Source organism: Plectropomus leopardus, chromosome 12 (genome assembly GCF_026936395.1).
Source record: "Plectropomus leopardus strain MGB_pleo_1.0 chromosome 12, ASM2693639v1, whole genome shotgun sequence".
NCBI lineage: Eukaryota > Metazoa > Chordata > Actinopteri > Perciformes > Serranidae > Plectropomus > Plectropomus leopardus.
In genome coordinates this window covers 30,260,373-30,280,856 of record NC_142187.1, presented here as the reverse complement: position 1 = coordinate 30,280,856, position 20,484 = coordinate 30,260,373, and the positions used below count along the sequence as shown (strand labels likewise).

Sequence of the window (20,484 nt, the reverse complement as noted above, 5' to 3'; positions counted from 1 at the left end):
AGAGAAAACAATAACTTATTGCCACTCACTGAATGGTACAACATCCTAAACATAAGATTGGTTGAGGGATAAATGTAGCACTTACAGCAGCACCAGGCTCACCAGGGGGACCAGGGTCTCCTGGGAAACCGACAGGACCCTGTAGACAGATCGAGACACTGAAAAGACTGAGCTTGACTCAGAAATTTGACAGCGTGTCAACAACAGCTGTGACAGCAGACAGCTCGACTGAGAAATGTGACACAGTGATTCTGCAGCTGACAGATTTAATAATGCATCAGTCATGGCTGTGTGTGTGTGTGACAGTGGCAAGTGACATACGGGGTTGCCCTTGGGACCATCATCTCCGGGGGGTCCACGTGCACCGGCAGGTCCGGCAGCTCCTGGTGGGCCAGTTTCTCCCTTCTCACCAGTCTCTCCTCTGGGTCCCTGGAAAAATGCATCACAGGCTTGTCACCATGAAGACCCCATCAGGGCCATTCGCACTTCTTTGACAATAGCCTGCTAAATAAGGTGCACGGCATATGTGTCATCAAATCTGCCACTCTGACTGGCAACGAAACACACAAAAACCTTATCTAAGAACTCAAACTATGGCGCTAACAGTTGGAAACTACAATTACTGCCTTGCGTTTGTATGCCTCAACAAACCTGTCAAGTTGCAGTTACAAATTAAATCCATGTCTGTAAAAACATGGATGCTTCATGCTTATCTTCCCCCCGGCAGCACAGAAGATCTATACAATCAGCACAGTTTCAAGGTGGACACCCAAGATTAGCGTCACAAATTCAGGATCTGACCTTATATTTCCCTTTTTGTTTCTGAGATATGATGTTGAGTAATGACCAGAAAAGTGTTTTGCAGAACAACGAAGTTGACCTTTGGTATAAATATGATCATTACTATTATAATTTTATCCTATTAGACATTAGTGTGACATTTTGTCATAATTAGAGCATTAATTCTTGAGTTATGGCCAAAAACATATTTTATGAGGGAGCATTACCTTAACCTTCGACTAGCAAATTCTACAAAGTGCAAATGGATATTTGTGCCAAATTTGACAAAATTCCCTCAAGCCCTTCTTGAGATATAGTGTTCACAAAATGAGATGTATGCAATGTCACAGTGACCTTTGACTGCCCAAAATCTAGTCAGTTCATCATCAAGTGGATGTTTTTTTCCCTGTTTGGAGAATCCCTCAAGGTGTTCTTGAGATATTGAGTTCACGAGAATGAGATGGATGCAAGGTCGTGATGACCCATGGCCACCATTAAGTTCAAGTGGATGTTTGTGCCAAATCTGAAAGAAAAATAAAATTGCTCGAGGTGTTCTTTAGATACTTTGTTCACGATAATGAGACAGAAAAGGCCACAATGACTTTGACCTTTGACCACCAAAATCTTATCAGTTCATCTTTGATTCCAAGTGGACAATGGTGCCAAATTTAAAGAAATTCCCCTAAGGGATTTTTGAGATATCGCCTCCACAAGAATGGGACGTAAGGAAATATTTACCTGCGTAAAAACTCTGAAAACATAATGCCTCCAGCCATGGCTATCCCCGGCATGTAGACATAAAAATTACATTCGTAAATGATTAGCCTTAATAGTCTTATCATTACAATATATTTTTTCTTCCTCTAGTAATAGCAGCAACAGTGTCTTAAGAGCAGCAGTTGGAGCTTAATTACAAGCCCAGAATCGTTAGTTGGCCCATTAGAGCAGAGCACTTCTCTAGTCAGTGCCAGAGTGGCACCTTTGAAATTGACCTCAATGAGATGTGCAACACGGGCTCTATCTGTCACCGTAAACAGGTACGTGGCAGCAGGTAGATACGTCAATACAACCTGATGGACTCAGACTCAAGAAGGGGGAGTGGGCTATTCCTATTACTAAGGTAAGGCTTCCCTGGTGTACACAACCAGTGTTTAGATTGGATCAATGCTCTGATCTGTGAGTACTTTATCATGATTTATACCGAGGACTCATACACATTTGTTACTGATAAATTTCCATGACTTTTCGACTTTGAGGCGATTTTTATAGACCATACATTTTCTGAGATGACCATCAATACTTCTTAAAGTTTTTTTTATTACTTTATCACATATTAGGGGCCTATGTTTTGTAATTTGGCTTTAGGGGAGGGGCATGTAACTTTAAATGGCTGTTTTTTGTATATGCTTTAATGCAGATAAAAAAATAAATAAATCATGCCTTTGGAAAGCATCGTTTCTTCAAAGAATTCTGGCCATTGTTTTTTTCTTTACAAAATTTTGATGATTTTTAAAGAAAACATTTTGGAGATTTATTTATTGATTTTTGCATTTTTTTTGTTGATTTTTAAATAACACATGCCTTCCAATGGGTTTGGAAGGCATGCTCTTTTAAAAGAAATGACACCAATTCTCACAGCCACAAACTGTACAAACAGACATTAATGCTGGATTTTCAAATTTCAGATGGTCTTTGAACACATCATGGGTTATTATACAAGTTTGTGAAACAAAATTCCACGACTTTTCAAAAACTTTTTTCAAATTCCATGACTTTTCAAAAACTTTTTCTAAATTCCATGACTTTTCCAGGTTTTTCATGTCTGTACGAACCCTCTTTACCACTGGAAAGTAAAAAGCGGAGGATCTTCTGCAGACAAACAAAGTACACAGCATTATGAAACTGATGTTATGCATATCGTGCGGATTGCTGCCCTCGTAAATTAATGTTAAATAAATTATGAGCAAGTGAACTTCCTGTCATTAATACAGATTTTGGAGGCATGGAATAACAAAACATCATTGTGGAAAAACTCCAAGCTATTGTGATGTTTTTGTCACACAAAATGACTCCTGGCATATTCTTACTTTTGCCTCTAATAACAGCCTCTTTCCGGAGGTTAGATTAATGACACCTCCAACAGTGTAGGTGTCCAAATCAGGCTGAGCTAATTATCTGCTGAAGAGCCCTCAGGTTGCCAGCATTGCTCCACATCAGCCTGCAGTAATATGGAGGTAAAACACTCAGCAGAGCAGCCCCCACAGCTGAAGTGTCAAATATTAAACATAACTTAATTAGGTGCACTCACAGATATTCACAGACGGATTGTTTAAACAGTCGCAGTTACATACTGTATGTGATGAATAGTACACAAGGGCGCACGGCTGGATTTTGTGTCGTGCTACTTGCCATGCATTTTAAGTGCTTTCAACACATGTAAAAATGGTACATTATCTTGTTTTTGAAAATAAAAAAGGCTGTCTGAAATGGGATAATTACTATTCTTGCATGATAATGTACTTACTCCGATACCAGGCTCTCCAGGTGATCCTGGGTTTCCAGCTTCACCGGTTTCTCCCTGTTAAATCACAGAGAAAATGTGGGTTAATGTGGATTATCACACTTGCAGTAAACAGTTCAGATAGTATTATCAGATGACTAACTCTTGGGTGGTATCTTCTACTTTGATGTCAAACACAAACTTTTTCATGCATTACATGGTTGTGAAAATGGCTTCTTTTTTTTGGAGCACAAAATGTAATTATTTAAAGGCCAGAAAAAAACAAAGGAAAAGAAGGGAATGTATTTTTAGGAGCTGCTTCCACAATTTAGACATGTTGGTTCTTACCTTTTCACCTACGCCTCCCATTGAACCAATACCACCGGGAGGACCTTGAGCACCCTGTGTATAAATCACAATGAGGACAGTTAGGGATTATCCAGAGAAAGTAAGTATCATAATAGAAAAGTGTGTTTTATGGACAAACAAATTTAATTTTTAAAATTCTAAATATGGCTGAAGTCTTGTCAAAGAGGAAAAACAAACTTACACTGGCTCCACTGGGACCCTGGGGACCTCTGGGGCCGGGAGGACCAGGTGGACCCTGTCAGGAAAAACAGAAGCTATGTTCAGTCAAGAGCAGCGTAAATATTGACTTCTGTCTATGCTGGCAAGGTGGCAAAGCAAACATATGCTCTACATTACACTCGAAAATCCAAAAGAATCACTTAGTGCTATTTGTTTTTTTATGGTACCAGAACCTAAATCAGATTTTATTCAAGTACATAAGTACAAAGAATTTTGCTAAAACAATTGCGAACAATTTAGAAACCTTGTATGAGGATATATAAACACAAAAACATATTCAGCTAAGTTTACATGGCAGTAAGTAAGATTCTAACGCCCCTTTTACACTGCCTGTTCAAGGCGGGAATATGGAGTCGTTATGCCGGCTTGCCATTCTGTATAAAAAGGTAAGAACGGGAATGGGGGGACAGAGTTTTCTCGCCTTTGAACGGCAAGGGAGGTTGTAACAGAGCCGAAACAGTGTAAAACAGACATCCAACAGGAAGGGATCATGGGGGGCAGGTGAAACATTTTGATGGCATGTTATGCGTGCAACCAAAGGATTTAAAAAGCAGCTGACAGCAGTAGGTTAATTCAAAGAATAAGAACAGCGGCCGTAAATGTGCGCAAAATGGGAAAACACTAAGTTTCCGGAGCTCCTTACTCTGAGGAGAGGATGAGATCAGCCGCCAAATAACAGGGACTGTAAATTATTGTTATTGTAGTTTTATGCCATTGTTAGGGCTTAAACGTGTAGCAGACATGTTTTAATATGTCAAACATCACACAAGTCACGCCTCTTTTGTTTCCACAATGCCAGCATGCTGTCTAAACTCACACTGGGGCAGCATGATGCTGCCGTTGTTCAGTTCTGTGTAAAAATGTGACAGCATCATGGAGAAGGGACTTTGTAGCAGTCCTATAGCAAGGTCTCTGTGAAAATGGGTTTATGATACTGAGCACAACAACACATCTCAGGATGTTATTGAACATATGTGAAATGTGCATGCCCTCCAAACCAAATATGTACATGATAGTTGTTTTTTTTTTTTTTTAACTGAACTCACCTCCCTTCAGACTTACATTGAGAGTATATTTTATTGCAGTCTGACTGTGCTAAAAAATTAATAAATGCCAGTAGATAAAAACTTACTGCAGGGGAACAGAGCATGCAAAGTTTTCACCGGCAGAAATGTTTGTGTCAGAACATCTTCCACAGACTTCAAGAAATCTGCCAAGTGGCTTGAGGAGTTGCCAAACTCAGCCACGAGCCAAAACTTCTCAACAATCAGCACAATTTCCCACCTCTCTGGGTTGTACGTGAAAACAATGTGAATCACTGCAACTGAAGCAAAGTCACAAAAGGAGCTGCACTCACCATCGGTCCAACGTCTCCGTTCTCTCCCTTCTCACCAGGAGGGCCGGGCAAACCCTGCAAAGAAGACGAAAATTCTTCAGGACAAAGCAAAAGGGGTCATGTGAGGCAGCACCTGGGACATAACTGCACATTAGGAAACCCACCGACAGAAGCAGAAATACATTTTCGCTGCTCATTAACAGGTACTTACAGATGATGTGTATTGAATAGTGAGGTTTAGGATGCAATGAGATGGAGAATGCATTAATACAAGCAGAACCCCTGAGTGTAAACACACAATTAGTCAAAAAGGACACCTATTGTAATTAAAGGGTATGGGAGGCTTGGGGATAATCAGCCTGTGTAAATTACAGGGTGGGAGCTTCATCCATCTATGTCCACAGGAGAGTGGAAACAAAGGGGACGGCGCTCATGGTTCGTATTATCCAGTTTTGGAATTCAATCATGTTTGACTTAAACAGTTTGAATACAACTCGGGAAGGTGTATGTGCAACAGAAATGAAGGAGCTCTCACATCCTATTGTTGCTTATTGTCTATCTGCATAATTGCAGTTATTATTTGTTGTGTTCGTTAAGCTCAGATGATGGAGCGTGCATAATCAATAGGTGGGTGGAAAGCAGCAGTAATGATAAGTTACTGTGAAACCAAAATGACACGGATATCGATCAGTGAAATCACATATGTGTAGTTTCAGCCCATTTTGTTGATTTAATGTACCTCTGGAATGGCAGCGAAGGCCAATTTATAATGAATTCTGACTAGGGCTTTATTCACAGTAATAAAGCATGAGGGTAGTAAGAACAGAAAAATAAATATAGCATCAAATTATTTCATGCATTATGTCTGGATGTGACAGGCTCTTGATCAATGATGGACTTGTTAGGCGTCTTTGTAAAATATGTGTACTAATGGATCAGCAGGCTGGAGTAGTAATATGAGTTAAATTAACACACATAAATACCCAAGCTACTCATATCAGGGAAAGTAAATAAATGTTTACTAATGATTTGGCATTTCCTTATATTTTCAGGGTTTAAACTGTTTTCACCAAGACATTTCTACAACTTTTTCTTGTCTTTTCCATGACTTTGAGTCAATTTTAAAGATCATACATTACATTAATTAAAATATGTATTATTTAAAAACACAATGAATTAAAACCAGAATATATATATACTGAATATTACAGTATAACTTGCGGATTGTTTTGTTATTTATGAAAGAGATGGTGAAAAACAGGGGATGTATGTCGAATAATTTTAAAAGCAATGGGAAGGGAACGATGCTTTTTATATTGGGTTGGGGGAGTGGGATACAACTTTGAATGGCTCGTTTTTTTTAAATTAATATTTTACTGCCAATTAAACAATGTGGGCTTTTTTTCTCTTTAATAAAATGTTGATGATTTTTTTTCGTGATTTATAAAGAAAAAAGGTAACTTTTTTAAATTGTGTATTTTTTTGTTGTTGAAATTTTTGGGGGATTTCTTAAGAAAAAAAAGTCTTTTTTTTCTTTTAAAATTGTTGGTGCTTTGGATTTAGAATGCATGTTATCTTAAAAAAAAAATCACCAAAAATAACAGCCACAAACTGTAAAAACAGAAATCATCGTTGGATTTTCAAATTTCCGACAGCCATTCAACAAATCCTGTTGTTTGTGAAACAAAATTCTATTACTTTTCCATAACTTTCAGGGTACATTTAGATTTGGAAAACTTTTCAAGGCCTGGAATTTGCTATTTGCAAATTCCATGACTTTTACAGGTTTTTCATGACCGTACAAAACCTGTATTTTCCACTCTGGTCTTGAACTATAAGGACACTCGGGTGTAATCAGATCTGATATTTACTCTCCTCTCCATCCACATCTTAACCTCTTAATCTGAAGAATTCATCCCCTCAGCGAGGGCTCCAATATTCCCCGGCAAACACAGCTCTAAATGATGGAAGTCTTTCAAACTGAAAGCCATTCATTCCCCATAGTCAAAAATCATTAATGCTACAGATAATTGAATTGAAGAGCTGAGCTCGCAGTGGCTGCTGCCATCTATTGAAGGGCAGCTTAGCCAAACATAATTAAAAGAGTGGAGATGGAGTGCATTATGCCCAATTAAAAGCCAATTGCACTTAATAACAACGTTATCTGGCCCTATTGACCAGCAGGGCTTCGCTCTAATTTCATCCTCAGTGAGTCCTTGGATAATTGACTTTTAGATATTCTACAATGTGCCGTTTCTTTATTCATTGCCACCAAAGCAACTTTCTTCAACTTCGGCTCATTGGCTTAAATGAGCCGATGCTTTATGCCCTTTTTGCTCTTTTTTTCACTCAGTTGCAGTTTTCGAGGAAAAGTGAGCTGAAAAAAAGCAAAAGTTAAGTGGGGCAGTAGTTGCATAAAAGCTAATTCTTAATCTTGGTATTAAATCTTTATGGGACAATTTAAAAGCAAACAGAATACACTGTACATATACTGTACACTTTTTCGTTTCCTAAACTGAGACTATGTATCTTTTACTGAACTGCATAAAATGTGGGCACAAGAGAGTTACAATATGTTCTAGCAGTCCCATAAAATGAGTTAAAAGCATATCATGCAGGATTTCCAATGCATAGATTTAAACAGAAGTAATGCTATTTAATCATCACTTATGATCCACTAGAGGTGTGTGGTGGTGTGTTTTTTTGCAGAGACTCTGCCCTCTGCATTGTATTTTCTTTGTTTGGGACATTTATGGGCGTGTACTCCCACAGCTCTCAGTAAACAGGTGAGTTATAAAAAAAAATGTTCCAATCTCCTCCTGAACAGTTGTGATGAATGTTGAAATTAGCTACAGAGACCAAAACTGAGGTTTGTACCAGGCTGTAAACATGTATATTTGTACTATAAAGTTGGGCATTTTAACATGAGGGTCTATGGGGGTTTACGCTTGTTTTTTAGCCAGCCTCGAGTGGCCAGCTGATGAATTGCAGTTTTTTGGCACCTCCGTATTGCTGTCATTGTTCAGCCTCAGAGGTTGCTACTTGGTGTTTATAAACAGTAATCGACAATCCTGCATAATATGGCTTTAACATTAGCCACAACAAGCGTTATTCCAAATTAAAAAGGTTGTATGTGCAAACCCCGTGAGTTTATTGAATTGAGGGACAGTGCATTTTATTGGTTATTATTTCTTCTTATTGCAAGTGTTATTTCTTCTCTCAAAGTTGCACATGGGCAGTATCACTGTAATTCCAAAAATGGGCGTTAATGCTCTCTGCATGATTCCAAACAAGAAAAAAAAAAACAAAAAACACTTTCAACAAATCAATGAACTCCCACCATTAAAAATAAGATGAGAAGCCGGGAATCAATGTGTGGTGAAGTGGGAAATAAAACAGTTGGTCATTTATTGACAAAAGCCCTCAAATACCACTCTTCTGCACAGCTTTTGTAATCCATGTTTGTGTACGCAGGGTGTACTGGTGCCCACACAGACTATTTGCAGGGTCACAGGTTTGATGCCAGACAAAGTAAATGTGTCCACTCTTGTATCAAAGCATCCCGACTGACTGTCTGCATCATAGCTGCTGCCCCTTTTGCTCAAAATCATCTAGGAAATTAACAATGTATGCACATTATAATATGTCTATCATAAGACATATTTTGAAGTAGTAAGTAATTTATAATGTGTTAAAATATCTGGCTACCACAGAAACTGGTCTTTTATGTGGGCCTGGGAGCACTGCATGGAAGTGGTTTACTGCATGATAATGATGTAGTCTGTGTAGAAAACTAACGGCAGTCTCCCTTCCACCATTAGCGGTGCGGCAAAATGCCAAATGCAAACTGTTAGCAATGGTGATGGATTTCGAGAACCGTCTATGCTACGGAAAGTCCTTGAGGGGAGGGGGGGCATTATTTGCCTAGGAGCAATGCAAAGTGTTATTAGGAGCGGAGGCTGCATTAATAAATTATGCTCTGTTTTGATGTAATGTAAATGATGTAAGGAGAGGTGAAATGTTGTCGGTTTAAGGGGTGGGGAGGAACTCATTCTGCCCTGGCTGGCTCAGACGGAGAGGAAGTGATGTGCATACCTACGAGGCTGCGCTCAACGTGATCTGGCTGTCATGTGTTGAGAATGAGAGAATCAACATGTGCCTGTGTGTATACAGGGCTTACCTGCAGTCCGATGGGTCCTGGTAGACCGGGGAATCCTCTGGGCCCTTCGTCTCCTTTCTGGCCAAACATACCCTGCTGTCCTCTCGGTCCAGACTCACCATCGCTGCCCTGTGGGAGGTCAAAGCTCATTAAATACAAACATCTTTATTCCGATCCCCATTAGCCGGAGCTTCGGCAAATGCAAGTCCACAAACACCGGAATTTCTCCTATGGGATTTCTTTGCCCTCTTAATCCTTTTCAAGGTTATGGAGTATATCCAAGCTTGCATGGTGGAGGGTGGGTCGATGCCCGTATTCAAACACAGATTAGGACAGACAGTTTACCTTAATGCCTTTTCTGAAGGTCATTTTATGGCAGCTTCATCCATCCATCAATTCTCTACAACCACATATTTTCTTTCAGGGTTATGAGGGGGTTGGAGCTGTACCCAGCATGCACCCTGGACAGGTCAGCAGTTTATCAGTCTATGACATTAGGAGTGCCCCGACAGTTTCATCTTTTTTTTTTTTAAAGATTATTTTTTTGGCATTTTAGCCTTTATTAGATAGGACAGTTCAGCATGAAAGGGGGAGAAAAAGTGGGGATGACATGCAGCAAAAGGCCTTGAGCGGGAGTCGAACCCGAGGCCGCTGCAGCAGGGACACTGCATTTATTCATGGGGTGCCTGCTTTATCCACTCAGCCACTGATGACCCCTAGTTTCATCTTTTAAAGGTAATTTCGGCATTTGGAGGGAAAATGCAAGACAAAAAAAGGACCAGGGTGAGACAACAGTTCCCACCACAGATCCCCTGTGCTTCTGGGCTACCTGTAAAAACAGCAGCCAGATTACCAAAGCTCCTCACAAGGGAGCATTGGATACAGTACAGGATCGCCACAGGGTTACGGCAAACAGCGTATGTGAAAGATGCTGACTTTATCTGCGAAGTCAGAGGTGCATGGGGCTACAGAGGATAGAAAAGGGGAGACTACAGGGAAGTAGCGAAGTGCTGACAAACTGGGAGTTTTCAGTTCAAACGCATGTCAGCACTTGAAAGTGCTTGTGGAGCTCTCGCTGAGCCCTGGGACAAGGAGGCAGCCTCGGGCGCTGGTACTGAATGCAGAGCAGTTTAGAAGGAAATGTTAGGTGATTACAGGTAGCTGGAGTTCAGCTTTGAACTGAAGAGTCGGAGACAAGGTGGACTAAAGTTTAGAGAGACTTTAACCAAAAAAAAGGGAACAATTCTGACTGCCCTGACAGCTCCTCAGGGAGATCAGAATCAGAAATGAGCACGACTGTAGAGTGTTTGAACTTAAATGCTGCATAATTTGTCATTCATTGTTGCACTGCATGCACAACTCGCTCCATTAATTTTGTTGACATAGTGGAGCTCTTTGACTGGTGGCATTGGATAAAACTGCCAAAAGAACATGAAGCGAAGGCTTGATTAGTTATCATGACCAAAATATGAAGTTTGGTCAGCAGCCTGCTTCCAATGTAGTTAGTGAAATGATTCAACAATGGGCCTTTTTTACAGTAGACATTTGCATGTCATAATAGAAAACTTACAGATGAAACTTATATCACTAAAGGGATTACTTGCCGATTTTCAACCAGCTTTATATCATAACAATGTGGGTAGTATGTGTAAATGAAAGCTCTCCCTGATTCCCCCCCAGCAAAACTCCTTCAGATGCTTTAGACAAAAAAAATTGACAAAGGTTTGCTGGCTTTCTGGTTGTTTATCAAACTACAGGCTCTAATTTTGCATTTTGGTATTGCCCGCCACCACAGACACAAAGAGTATTAGTAGCTCACTGTTTTACTGTAATGCAAGACTGTTTGTTACTGTCCAGCTGCCATTACGCCAAACGGACTAGTTTGAATCATGTCACCCACCAGTGGGAATGTTTATTGGTCTGTTGCAGCACAGTACACTCTGGTAGTTAAAGGTTTTCCTACCTCTTGAGCAAAAGCGAATGTCACAGTCCTCTCTATATTCTCTGGTGATGGAGCACCAATTTCAAAGGTATTTGCATCTCTCTGCTGCATAAACAGCCTAGTTTTAAGAAAAGACCATATTTCCAGCAGTGACATACTTCTTTAACAGTGGCTCAGTTCCATTAATTGCCCTCAAGAAGCTGGGACACTAAGGACTCAGCATGCACCACACCAGGGCCTCCTCTACGTTTAGTGCTGCAAACATTTAAGTTAATATAATACACCTGGGCTTTTTATACTATGACATGTCACAATATCTGCCATGACATAGGTCTATGGCGAATGTCAAGTATTTATGAACATTAAGGTGTTGAGAATAGGTTTCAATTTAAATTTAAATAGTTGAATCTGCAAATTATGTTCTGGTGGCTCACTGATTTCTAAATTACGGATGGGAACTGAAAAAAATCTGTGCATTCAACACACGCTCAAGTTTTTAATTAGAAAAATGCTTTCTTAGTTGTTTTAATCATCATACGTCAATGAGTAATTATTTTTACTAAAGCTGGGAATTTTGCAGGACTGGGTATTAATTTGTATATGCGTCGTGTGTCTGAAATAATTGAATAAGATATGATTAGTACCCAAGTTGGTGAGGCCTTGAGGCAGTGCACACATGCAAAGGCAGATGTAATTCATGACTCACCTGAAGTGCATATAACCTATTATATCCTTAGATTGTTCTTGAAGCAAACAGAAGTGGCTATTCAAGGGTTTTTGTTTTTCTTATGTTGTATAGAAACAAATATTAACACCACAAAATCCTGTTTCCTCCTGCAAAGTGACTTTTCAAAAACTGTTGTTGAACATTTGTCTTTTTCTTAGACCCAACTTAAAACAAAAACAAAATTGATTTGTTGAAAACGATGTTTACCACATCCTGATGAAGATCAATAGTGTTTCATTCCACCTGCTTGACCTTAGTTGTATCTTAAACACAATACCAGGGAATGAGCTGTTGTAAACCTTGTTAAGCCTTAACTGAAAAGAAAATTGGATCATTCATTTTCCCTGCAAACACAAACATTTCTCCTGGATTGAGAGGTGGGGTAGATAGTATAGTTGGAATTGATAACAGCATAAGGACCTGCGATAATAATAAAAAGGGGGCAGATAATGGTGAAACTACACAGCACGAGTCAGAGCTCAGTTATGAAGGTATGAATACACATGAGCAGGCTGACTCACCAGGACAAACAACTGTTAAATAATTTGTTATTCAGCCCGGGTGCACTACCTGCTCACGGCAATCCGTCTCACCAGGTCTATTCTAGCCCCCACAGAGCCCTGCAGATGCAGAGTTTTTGCTAGGATGGTTGTTAAGGCCTGATAATTTACAGCAATGAGCTCTTAGCTGCCCTTGGGCCATCAGCTATTGTAGAAACAGGCCTTTTTCCTGTTGTGTTAATGAGATGGATGGGTAGAGTATGTTCTGCGGCATACAAGGCAGTTTTCTTAGCTAAACCGGCTGCCATATCAGGTAATACATGGAACTGATTGGCAAGTTTGTTTGCCTTAGTGATTTGTGAGAATGTATTGCCACGCAATACAAACTTTAAATGTGGAAATGCAATGTAATTGATGACTAAAAACACTACATAAGGAAAAACTGTTAATGACTGTGAGGACAGAATTCTTTGTGGGCTACCCTACTGCAACTAACAGTCGTGATTAAAAAGAAATTCATGTAGCATTACAATGACAGAGGCATGGGGAATCCTAAATAAATAAGGACTGCAGCCAATAGTTTTTGGACTGCTGAGGCGACGGTAAAAAGCAATACTGCCTGCATAATGTATCCCTGAACTGGCTGGAACGAAACCTAATTTCTGCCCATCTGGGGAATAAAACGTTGTTGTTGTTTTAATATAAACAGGGGTCTCCAACTATGCACTATTAAGAGTCCAGTTTTCCAATGTATTTAAACACTGTGAGCAGCTCATTTAACTGACCGTCACACCAGCAGCCAGAAAAAGTAAAGTCAAAATAAAAACATACATAAAGTACAAGTTGCTCTCGATGGAACATGATGGGAATGACCAAATAACAGGGTCCAGTGCTGCAGCACTGGACGTGATTTTGTTACTTTGCGATAACACTACAGGTCTGACAAAAAGATCAAAAGCTCTGCCCACAGGCTTTTGGTCCAATTCCAAATTGTCTCACTGTCTTTATTGGTACTTCATTTGGAGTAAATATTTCTGACTTGATTTATTCTGAACTATAATCCTTCAGGATCAAGTGAGCACACATTTAGGCAAAAATACAGGTGCACAACCCACCATGGAAAGCAGGGGCTGTTACTATGACAACAACCCTTACATTTTAAAATCTTCTAAAATGTTGACAAAAAAGGGCATTTTAAAAATTCTGCATCTGCCAAATAAAGCTTTTTTGGAAACTTATTTAAAAATGACTTTTTAGGGTAAACATAGGTGCACAGAGTTTACCAAGTGGCAATTTGCTGGTCTCTTTTAATTTTGTGTTATATTTCTGAATATGACATCCATTAACAAAAGTGGACTGAGAGTGTATTATAATATTTCACTACAGAAAAGCTGACATAAGATGATCAGAGGAAGTGATACTCACAGCAGGACCAGGAGCTCCAACCACACCCTGAAGACCGCTTGGGCCTGGTGGACCCTAAAAACACAAGAAGTAATGAGATATTGTTTATGGGGATCCCCATTAGGTTTTTACACTTACACTGTATACAGTAAGCAATAAAGTTAAAACAATAATATTGCCTCCTATAGTATAATCACATAAAAACTATAAATATACAAAAAAATAAAATAATTAGAACAATTAATGTTTTAGGTATTGGTCAACACAAGAGAACAATGGAAGTTAATTTTAGAAATCGCGTTCATAAGAACAAGAAGGATGCAAAGTCACAGTAAACTTGACCTTTGAACACCAAAATCTACTCATTTCACGTTTGTGCTAAATTTGACGAAATTTCTTCAAGGCGTTCTTCAGATATCATGTTCACAAGAATGAGACAGACGAGGTCACAGTGAGCTTGACTGATGACCAAAATCTTATCAGCTCATCATTGAGTCCAAGGGAACGTTTGTGCCAAATTTGAGGAAAATTCCCTCAAGATATCCCTCATAAGAATGGATAGACTGATGGATGGATGGGCAATTCGGAAAAACATTATGGCTCCAGCATCAGCTATTGCCAGCATGGAGATGTGATAAATTACATCTAACTTTCTCTTGTTTCCAAAACAAATGGCAGTGGTACTTATGGAAACACTATTGTTTTTGTCCACTAGGGACACCAAATCCACAAAAAATAGGAGTTCCTTGTAGTTACTTTAATGTTTTATATGCTGCAGACTGTTTAGGGCAAAATAACCAGAGCTGAGTCACTGCAAAGTTACCTGCATTCTTTGATTAATTCAGCTCAAATGAGGATTCAGCAGCTAAGATTCTTTGCTCAATTTTCATAGATGATCAGTCAAAACTTGTTGCCTAATAAAAATCAAAATCGTAAGAAAAGTATAAGGGAGAAAAAATGATCACTTACCAGTTCACCCTTGTCTCCTTTGCTTCCCTTCTGTCCAGGTCCGCCAACTTCTCCCTGTGGTGCAATACAGAACAGCAGAGCTCACATCTCTCTTATCAATCTTAACAGGCTCTCATGTTTAGTCAAACTCCAATATCTTAAAGTGTCACCTTTAGCACCGGTGGGTAGTAAATATTTCTCAAGAGATTCTAATTTGATTGGCCCACAAAGACCTTGGGCGAGTGTTTGCAATTAATTAATTGGCTCCTTGACTAACCCCATTGGTGCTTTGACTGACAAAATGGCTTGATAGAAGACGTGACTGGGATCTGAGAGACAAGATGGTTACAAAAGTAAAGATCCAGATCTGTGGTTCAAGTGTGGATGTGGGATTTGCTGGCCTGAGGGTAAACAGGGGATGTAAGCTATTGGCTATTTCAGTAAATATGTATTGGTTTGCATTCAGAAATGCTTTAATTCCTCTAGAGTGTGCTTATTTCGTTAACTGAAATGCAACAATCTGAGATTATTCTCCGTCAATGTGGGCCTGAGGCTAAACAAAGACACTGAAAAATTTGTTTTTATGCAGAATGTGCTTTCTATGTATATTTACTGTATATTAAGACCTGTATATTTGTCAAACAGTGAAATACATGTTTATTGTGGCAACAGTGCAGCAATAAAATAGAAATATGGTGTCATTACAACACGTATTAAAATATAAAAGAAAGTTAGACCATATGCCATTACGTGTTGACATGACATCCTCACATTTCTAAATACATTTTGAAAATGCTGACAGTTGTAGATATGTGTTATACTCTTTAAAGTTACAACTGTATTCTACTGCGCTATAGAAAACGCTGGATTGAAATTAAGTGTTCTGAACTTATTTGGAAGAAGCTGCTGGTTACAGATGTTAAAATAAAACTTTCTTGAATGTGCTTTTGTTCTAAACATAAAATGATTACAACATCAAGAAATTTTCATGGTATGATTACCATCTCAGAAAATGTTGCGGTTTCACGATAAGCTATCATAGAATTATTATTATTAGCAGTTACGATGACCTTTAAATGTAAACAGAAGATTTTTTGGAGCTGAACAAACGTTTTATTACTATAATTGAAACTTGAAACTATTTTTTAGGAAGTATGTGTAAAAAGTCTCCCTTTTAAAATAACTAAAATATTGACATTCTTCAACCAGCGTTGGAATGTAACATTACTCAGGTACAAATTTGAGATACTTGTACTTGAGTTTTTTTCATTTAATGCAACTTTATACTTATTTCAGAGGAAAATAATCTACTTTTTACTTCATTACATTTACCTGACAGGTTTATTTACTAATTACATTGCAAATGAAGATTTTTGCATAAAAATAGTAACATGAGTTTTTAAAATAGGACAGTTTGATATAAACTAAATTACCAAACAGTTTATTTAAGCACATCTGAAACGACTAGTCGATTGATCAATTAGCCAATTGACAGAAAATGAACTGCCAACTATTGTGATGAACATTTAAGTCTTTTTCTATGTATTTTTTTATTTTTTATATAAATATAACTTTGAGTTCTGAGGTGTTTTCTTCTTGTTGTTTTGTATTTGTGTTAAGATTTTTTTGCAGTAGGAACTTTTACATTTAATACTTTACATTTTCCTCATAATACATACTTGCTTTTACTTTAGTAACATCTACAGTGCAGGACTTTCACTTGTAACAGGGTGTTTTTACAATGTGGTATTAGTACTTTTACTCAAGTAAAGGAAGTGCATAATTCTTCCACTACTGCCTGCAACACTACACATAACTAATTCTCTGAGGTTGATATTTAAATCAAGGATTATTAGCATGCCAGTGTGTCACATCTTTACTCCACCTTGTCACCATCTTCTCCAGGTGGACCCTGAGGACCAGCAGGACCAGGAAGACCAACAGGACCTTGAATGCCATCACGGCCAGCAGGACCCATTGGACCTTTCTCTCCCTAAACACATCACATTAATTCAGAAATGTCACATTACCAGCAGTCAGATCAACATTTTCCGCACACTGCAGTATATGGAGGGTTAAATATGTAGTGTTTGACTGAGTGAGGGTTGGACGGAAATACTCACAGGGCCTCCTTTTTCTCCAGCAGGGCCGGGTGGTCCTTGGGGTCCATTGCGTCCTGTCAGACCAATGGGACCTCCAGGGCCAGCAGCGCCTCTCTCTCCAGGAGAACCCTGTCGACAAAGAACAAAGACCCATCAGTCATTGCTCCAGCGTGTGGGAGCTATCTGGAGAAGTCAATTTCCTGCAGAAAAAGTATGAAACAGCTGAAAGTCACGGAAAGTACAGAAAGCATGAAAACTCTGAGTTCATTAGAAAAGCTGTACTAATTAACGGGGATTTTCAAAGAACACCTTTTCGACAGACTATGGCCATTATAATGTGAAGTGTCCTTGCTACATCTGAATGAATAAGCCTGATTATTTTCATGCCTGTTTCTCAATTTTCACAGAACAATAATGAGATAACTCAACCAAAAAGGTCTCCACAGGTTCTCGATTCACTAAAGTTTAACATAAATGCTGTACTTTTGACAAAATACCTCAATCTGAATTCATTACCCGTGTTGTATTTTTTATGGTTCTATACTTAACCTACTGTGTGTTTTTTTTGTGAGAAAATATAAACAGAACAATCACAGATTTCACTGATTTGTTTGTGTTGGGGTAGAGCTGATTTTTATAGATCATCCAACAATTTATTTATTAACTCACATGCTCTCAAATTTAGAGATTTGGTGGACTTAACATTTAATATAAAATGCTTTCAGACTGTATACAGATGCTGTTGCAAATAAGAGCGAGTGAGTATGAACTGAGATGACCTTGTATGTTTACAAAATCAAAGATTAGAGCAAATGCAAAACAAAGATTTTTAACAGTCAAGGAAGTTAATTTGTGGCACAGTTAAGAAAAAAAGTTCAGACTGCAACCAACTGAAACCTCTTCCATGTGTTAAGCCTAAACTCCTGGTTAGGATTCTTTCAGTGTTAGGTGTTTTTTTAAAAAAAAAAAAAAAAAAGAAGAAAAAATGAAAAAAAGAAGAAAACGTCAGATATGGGCTATAGAGAGGAAACTACGGGAATGTTTATGCCGCGCCAAAGCCAGGATGCCTTTACTGTCTCTACAAAAATGTTCTGTATTTGAAGCATAAAGAGTCTAAATGACGATCTGATCCTGGGCCCCAATGGGAACCTTCGTGGGCAGCCTTTGTTTAGAATGATTCATGAATACAAACAAAGGAATATCTTTTGTGTTTTTGCAATTATCTTGTAAAATATACAAAAAGGCAAAAGATGAATGGCTGGCCCTATCTGGAGCCAGTGTTTGGTTTGTCCATTCTGGGCTACTGTAGAAAAATGGATGAACATCTGTGGATGAATATCCACTCGATATGTAGATAACGGCTCATTTTAAAGTAAAACACAATGATTCTTATTTTCAGGTGATTGTACACGAAAGAAAACATTATTACATTAAGTTCCATTTTTACCAAAATATTCGCCTAAATCCCCCACACACTGGACTTTTCAAATACTTAAATATAAGAAGAGCTATCTAAATTTAGGATGATTATTTTGTGTATACATATATAATATACGTTTTTTGTTTTTTTTTGGTTTGCTGTTTCTTTTGTTTTCAGTGTATATATATCTTAAGGAAACAGTACAAAACAATGCATGTAAAAGGAGTGCTTGCTTTGATTCGTCACTACTACAAAAATAATGACTTATTAAATCTTATATATTATTATTTGAAACACTATCAATACTTATTTTGTGCATTATCCACAAGACGCTAGCAGCTGCACTTTCTCGCTCTCTCTTAGTTTCCTGCAGTCATTCTGCTGTTCTCTGCTACTAACAAAGAGTACAACAGTTGTCATTGTCATATTGTAGTCTAGTTCAATTTTTCTTTTAATTTTAAATGTAACTTTGTAACCTTGTAATTTTATACCCTCAAGTCAGGTTTTCCATGTGGCATCACAAATCAATATTTTTTAAGGTACTGCATCTAAGCTAGAAATTTCATAATCATGACAACACTCCTGAAAACTAAACATTGCAGTGTGTAGAATATTACTTTTTTTTATTCGTTTATGGGTTTTTTTTTACTGCTGTGAGGAGCTGTAACAACAATAATAATGTAACTCCTGACGGGACTTAAAAATCAATACTAAGAACAATAACAAAAGTATATTAACCTTGCTGTCAACCTCAAAGTCTCAGGATGAGAGCTCTGCCTATGAACAAACTCTTATCTGACTAATAGGATTCAGCTGCTCCCCTTACAGAAGGCCTTTCCAATCTTTGTGCATGTCTTATTACTCTTAACTTAACTATGTCTTATTACTCTTACTCTTCACTATCCTCAGGTGTGCTCATCCCCATATAGGTGGCCCAAATCACATAAACTGTGACTACACTTTAGATCAGCAGGTCATTACGACATTCTCCTTCCTTGCGAAGGTCTCAGGCTGCTTCCAAATAAAACTTGCATGTGCACAAGCCAAAGATTCACCCTGATGCACACACACACACACACACACACACACACACACACACACACACACACACACACACACACACACACACACACACACACACACACACACACACACACACACACACACACACACACACACACACACAGTGACTCAGCTGCTGATGTGAGCCGCCACCTGGCACTCATATGCCTGGACCGTTTCATGACAGACAGAGCCGGTGACACACACGAAGCTCCAAACTGTCATCCCCAGCCTGCCAACCTGCCCGCCAGGACACACACACTCCCGCACACACAAGTTTCTTTGACTCACACAACTTCTCATTCTTTCTCTCTGCCTTCCTCCCTCTCATTACACCCATGTTTTTTCTCCCACACGTGATATTCTGGCTAGAAATCAAAACTGCAGCTGAAAATCTTTGTGTTTGTGCCTGAACTAGTCGCACTCGTGCTTTCTGCTTTTTTCTTCTGTGCAGTTTCTTGGTCTGTCTCTTTCAAAACTCACACACAACCCTCTAAAAAGACTATGAAATAGCAACACACACACACACGCGCGGCACTCAGACTTTCCCACAGCACAACAGCAGCTCAATCTCTGGCAGGAAATCGATGGAGGAAAATATCAGATCTCTTGTGTGCGTGGGCATTGCACACTGGCCTCTTTTTCAAGGAGTTTTTTTTTTTTCAAACACTACCAAAACAGTCTATCACATGTTTTCATCCAATGGCTCACTTTCAATCCAATTTAAGAAAACTCATCTCATTTCGCAGTGGAAACGGTTTTAACTCATTCAGAGAACGCCCCTCTTCTTGGCTTTCATCATCTTTTCATCCATGCTCTGCATATCCGCTGTCATCTAATCTGGTGTTGCTCTGTCACTGGTGAGCAGGGGCAATTATCGGGAGCCTGCGTTTAACGCTTGAACAAAATGTCAGACAGTTCAAAGCTGCCTGTCAGTCAGCGTTCTGTACTGATTCACCACCGGAGCTCCCGAGGCTTTTCATTGCATATATCGCTAACTGAGGGGCTCAGAGACA

General features: G+C 38.9%; 1 protein-coding gene across 5 annotated transcripts in view; it reads right to left on the bottom strand.

Moving 5' to 3' along the window:
* LOC121951566 (collagen alpha-1(XI) chain-like) overlaps positions 1 to 20,484 on the bottom strand; it is a 173,078-nt gene that overhangs the window by 58,476 nt on the left and 94,118 nt on the right. For all 5 annotated transcript variants that reach the window (XM_088085788.1, XM_088085787.1, XM_088085786.1 and 2 more), the window contains 11 exons: positions 17,008 to 17,115; positions 16,770 to 16,877; positions 14,906 to 14,959; positions 13,958 to 14,011; positions 9,385 to 9,492; positions 5,226 to 5,279; positions 3,831 to 3,884; positions 3,629 to 3,682; positions 3,305 to 3,358; positions 322 to 429; positions 86 to 139 (listed from right to left, as the gene is read on the bottom strand). In XM_088085788.1, the coding sequence (XP_087941914.1) occupies positions 86 to 139; positions 322 to 429; positions 3,305 to 3,358; positions 3,629 to 3,682; positions 3,831 to 3,884; positions 5,226 to 5,279; positions 9,385 to 9,492; positions 13,958 to 14,011; positions 14,906 to 14,959; positions 16,770 to 16,877; positions 17,008 to 17,115 (810 nt within the window). The remainder of the gene's footprint in view (positions 1 to 85; positions 140 to 321; positions 430 to 3,304; positions 3,359 to 3,628; positions 3,683 to 3,830; positions 3,885 to 5,225; positions 5,280 to 9,384; positions 9,493 to 13,957; positions 14,012 to 14,905; positions 14,960 to 16,769; positions 16,878 to 17,007; positions 17,116 to 20,484) is intronic.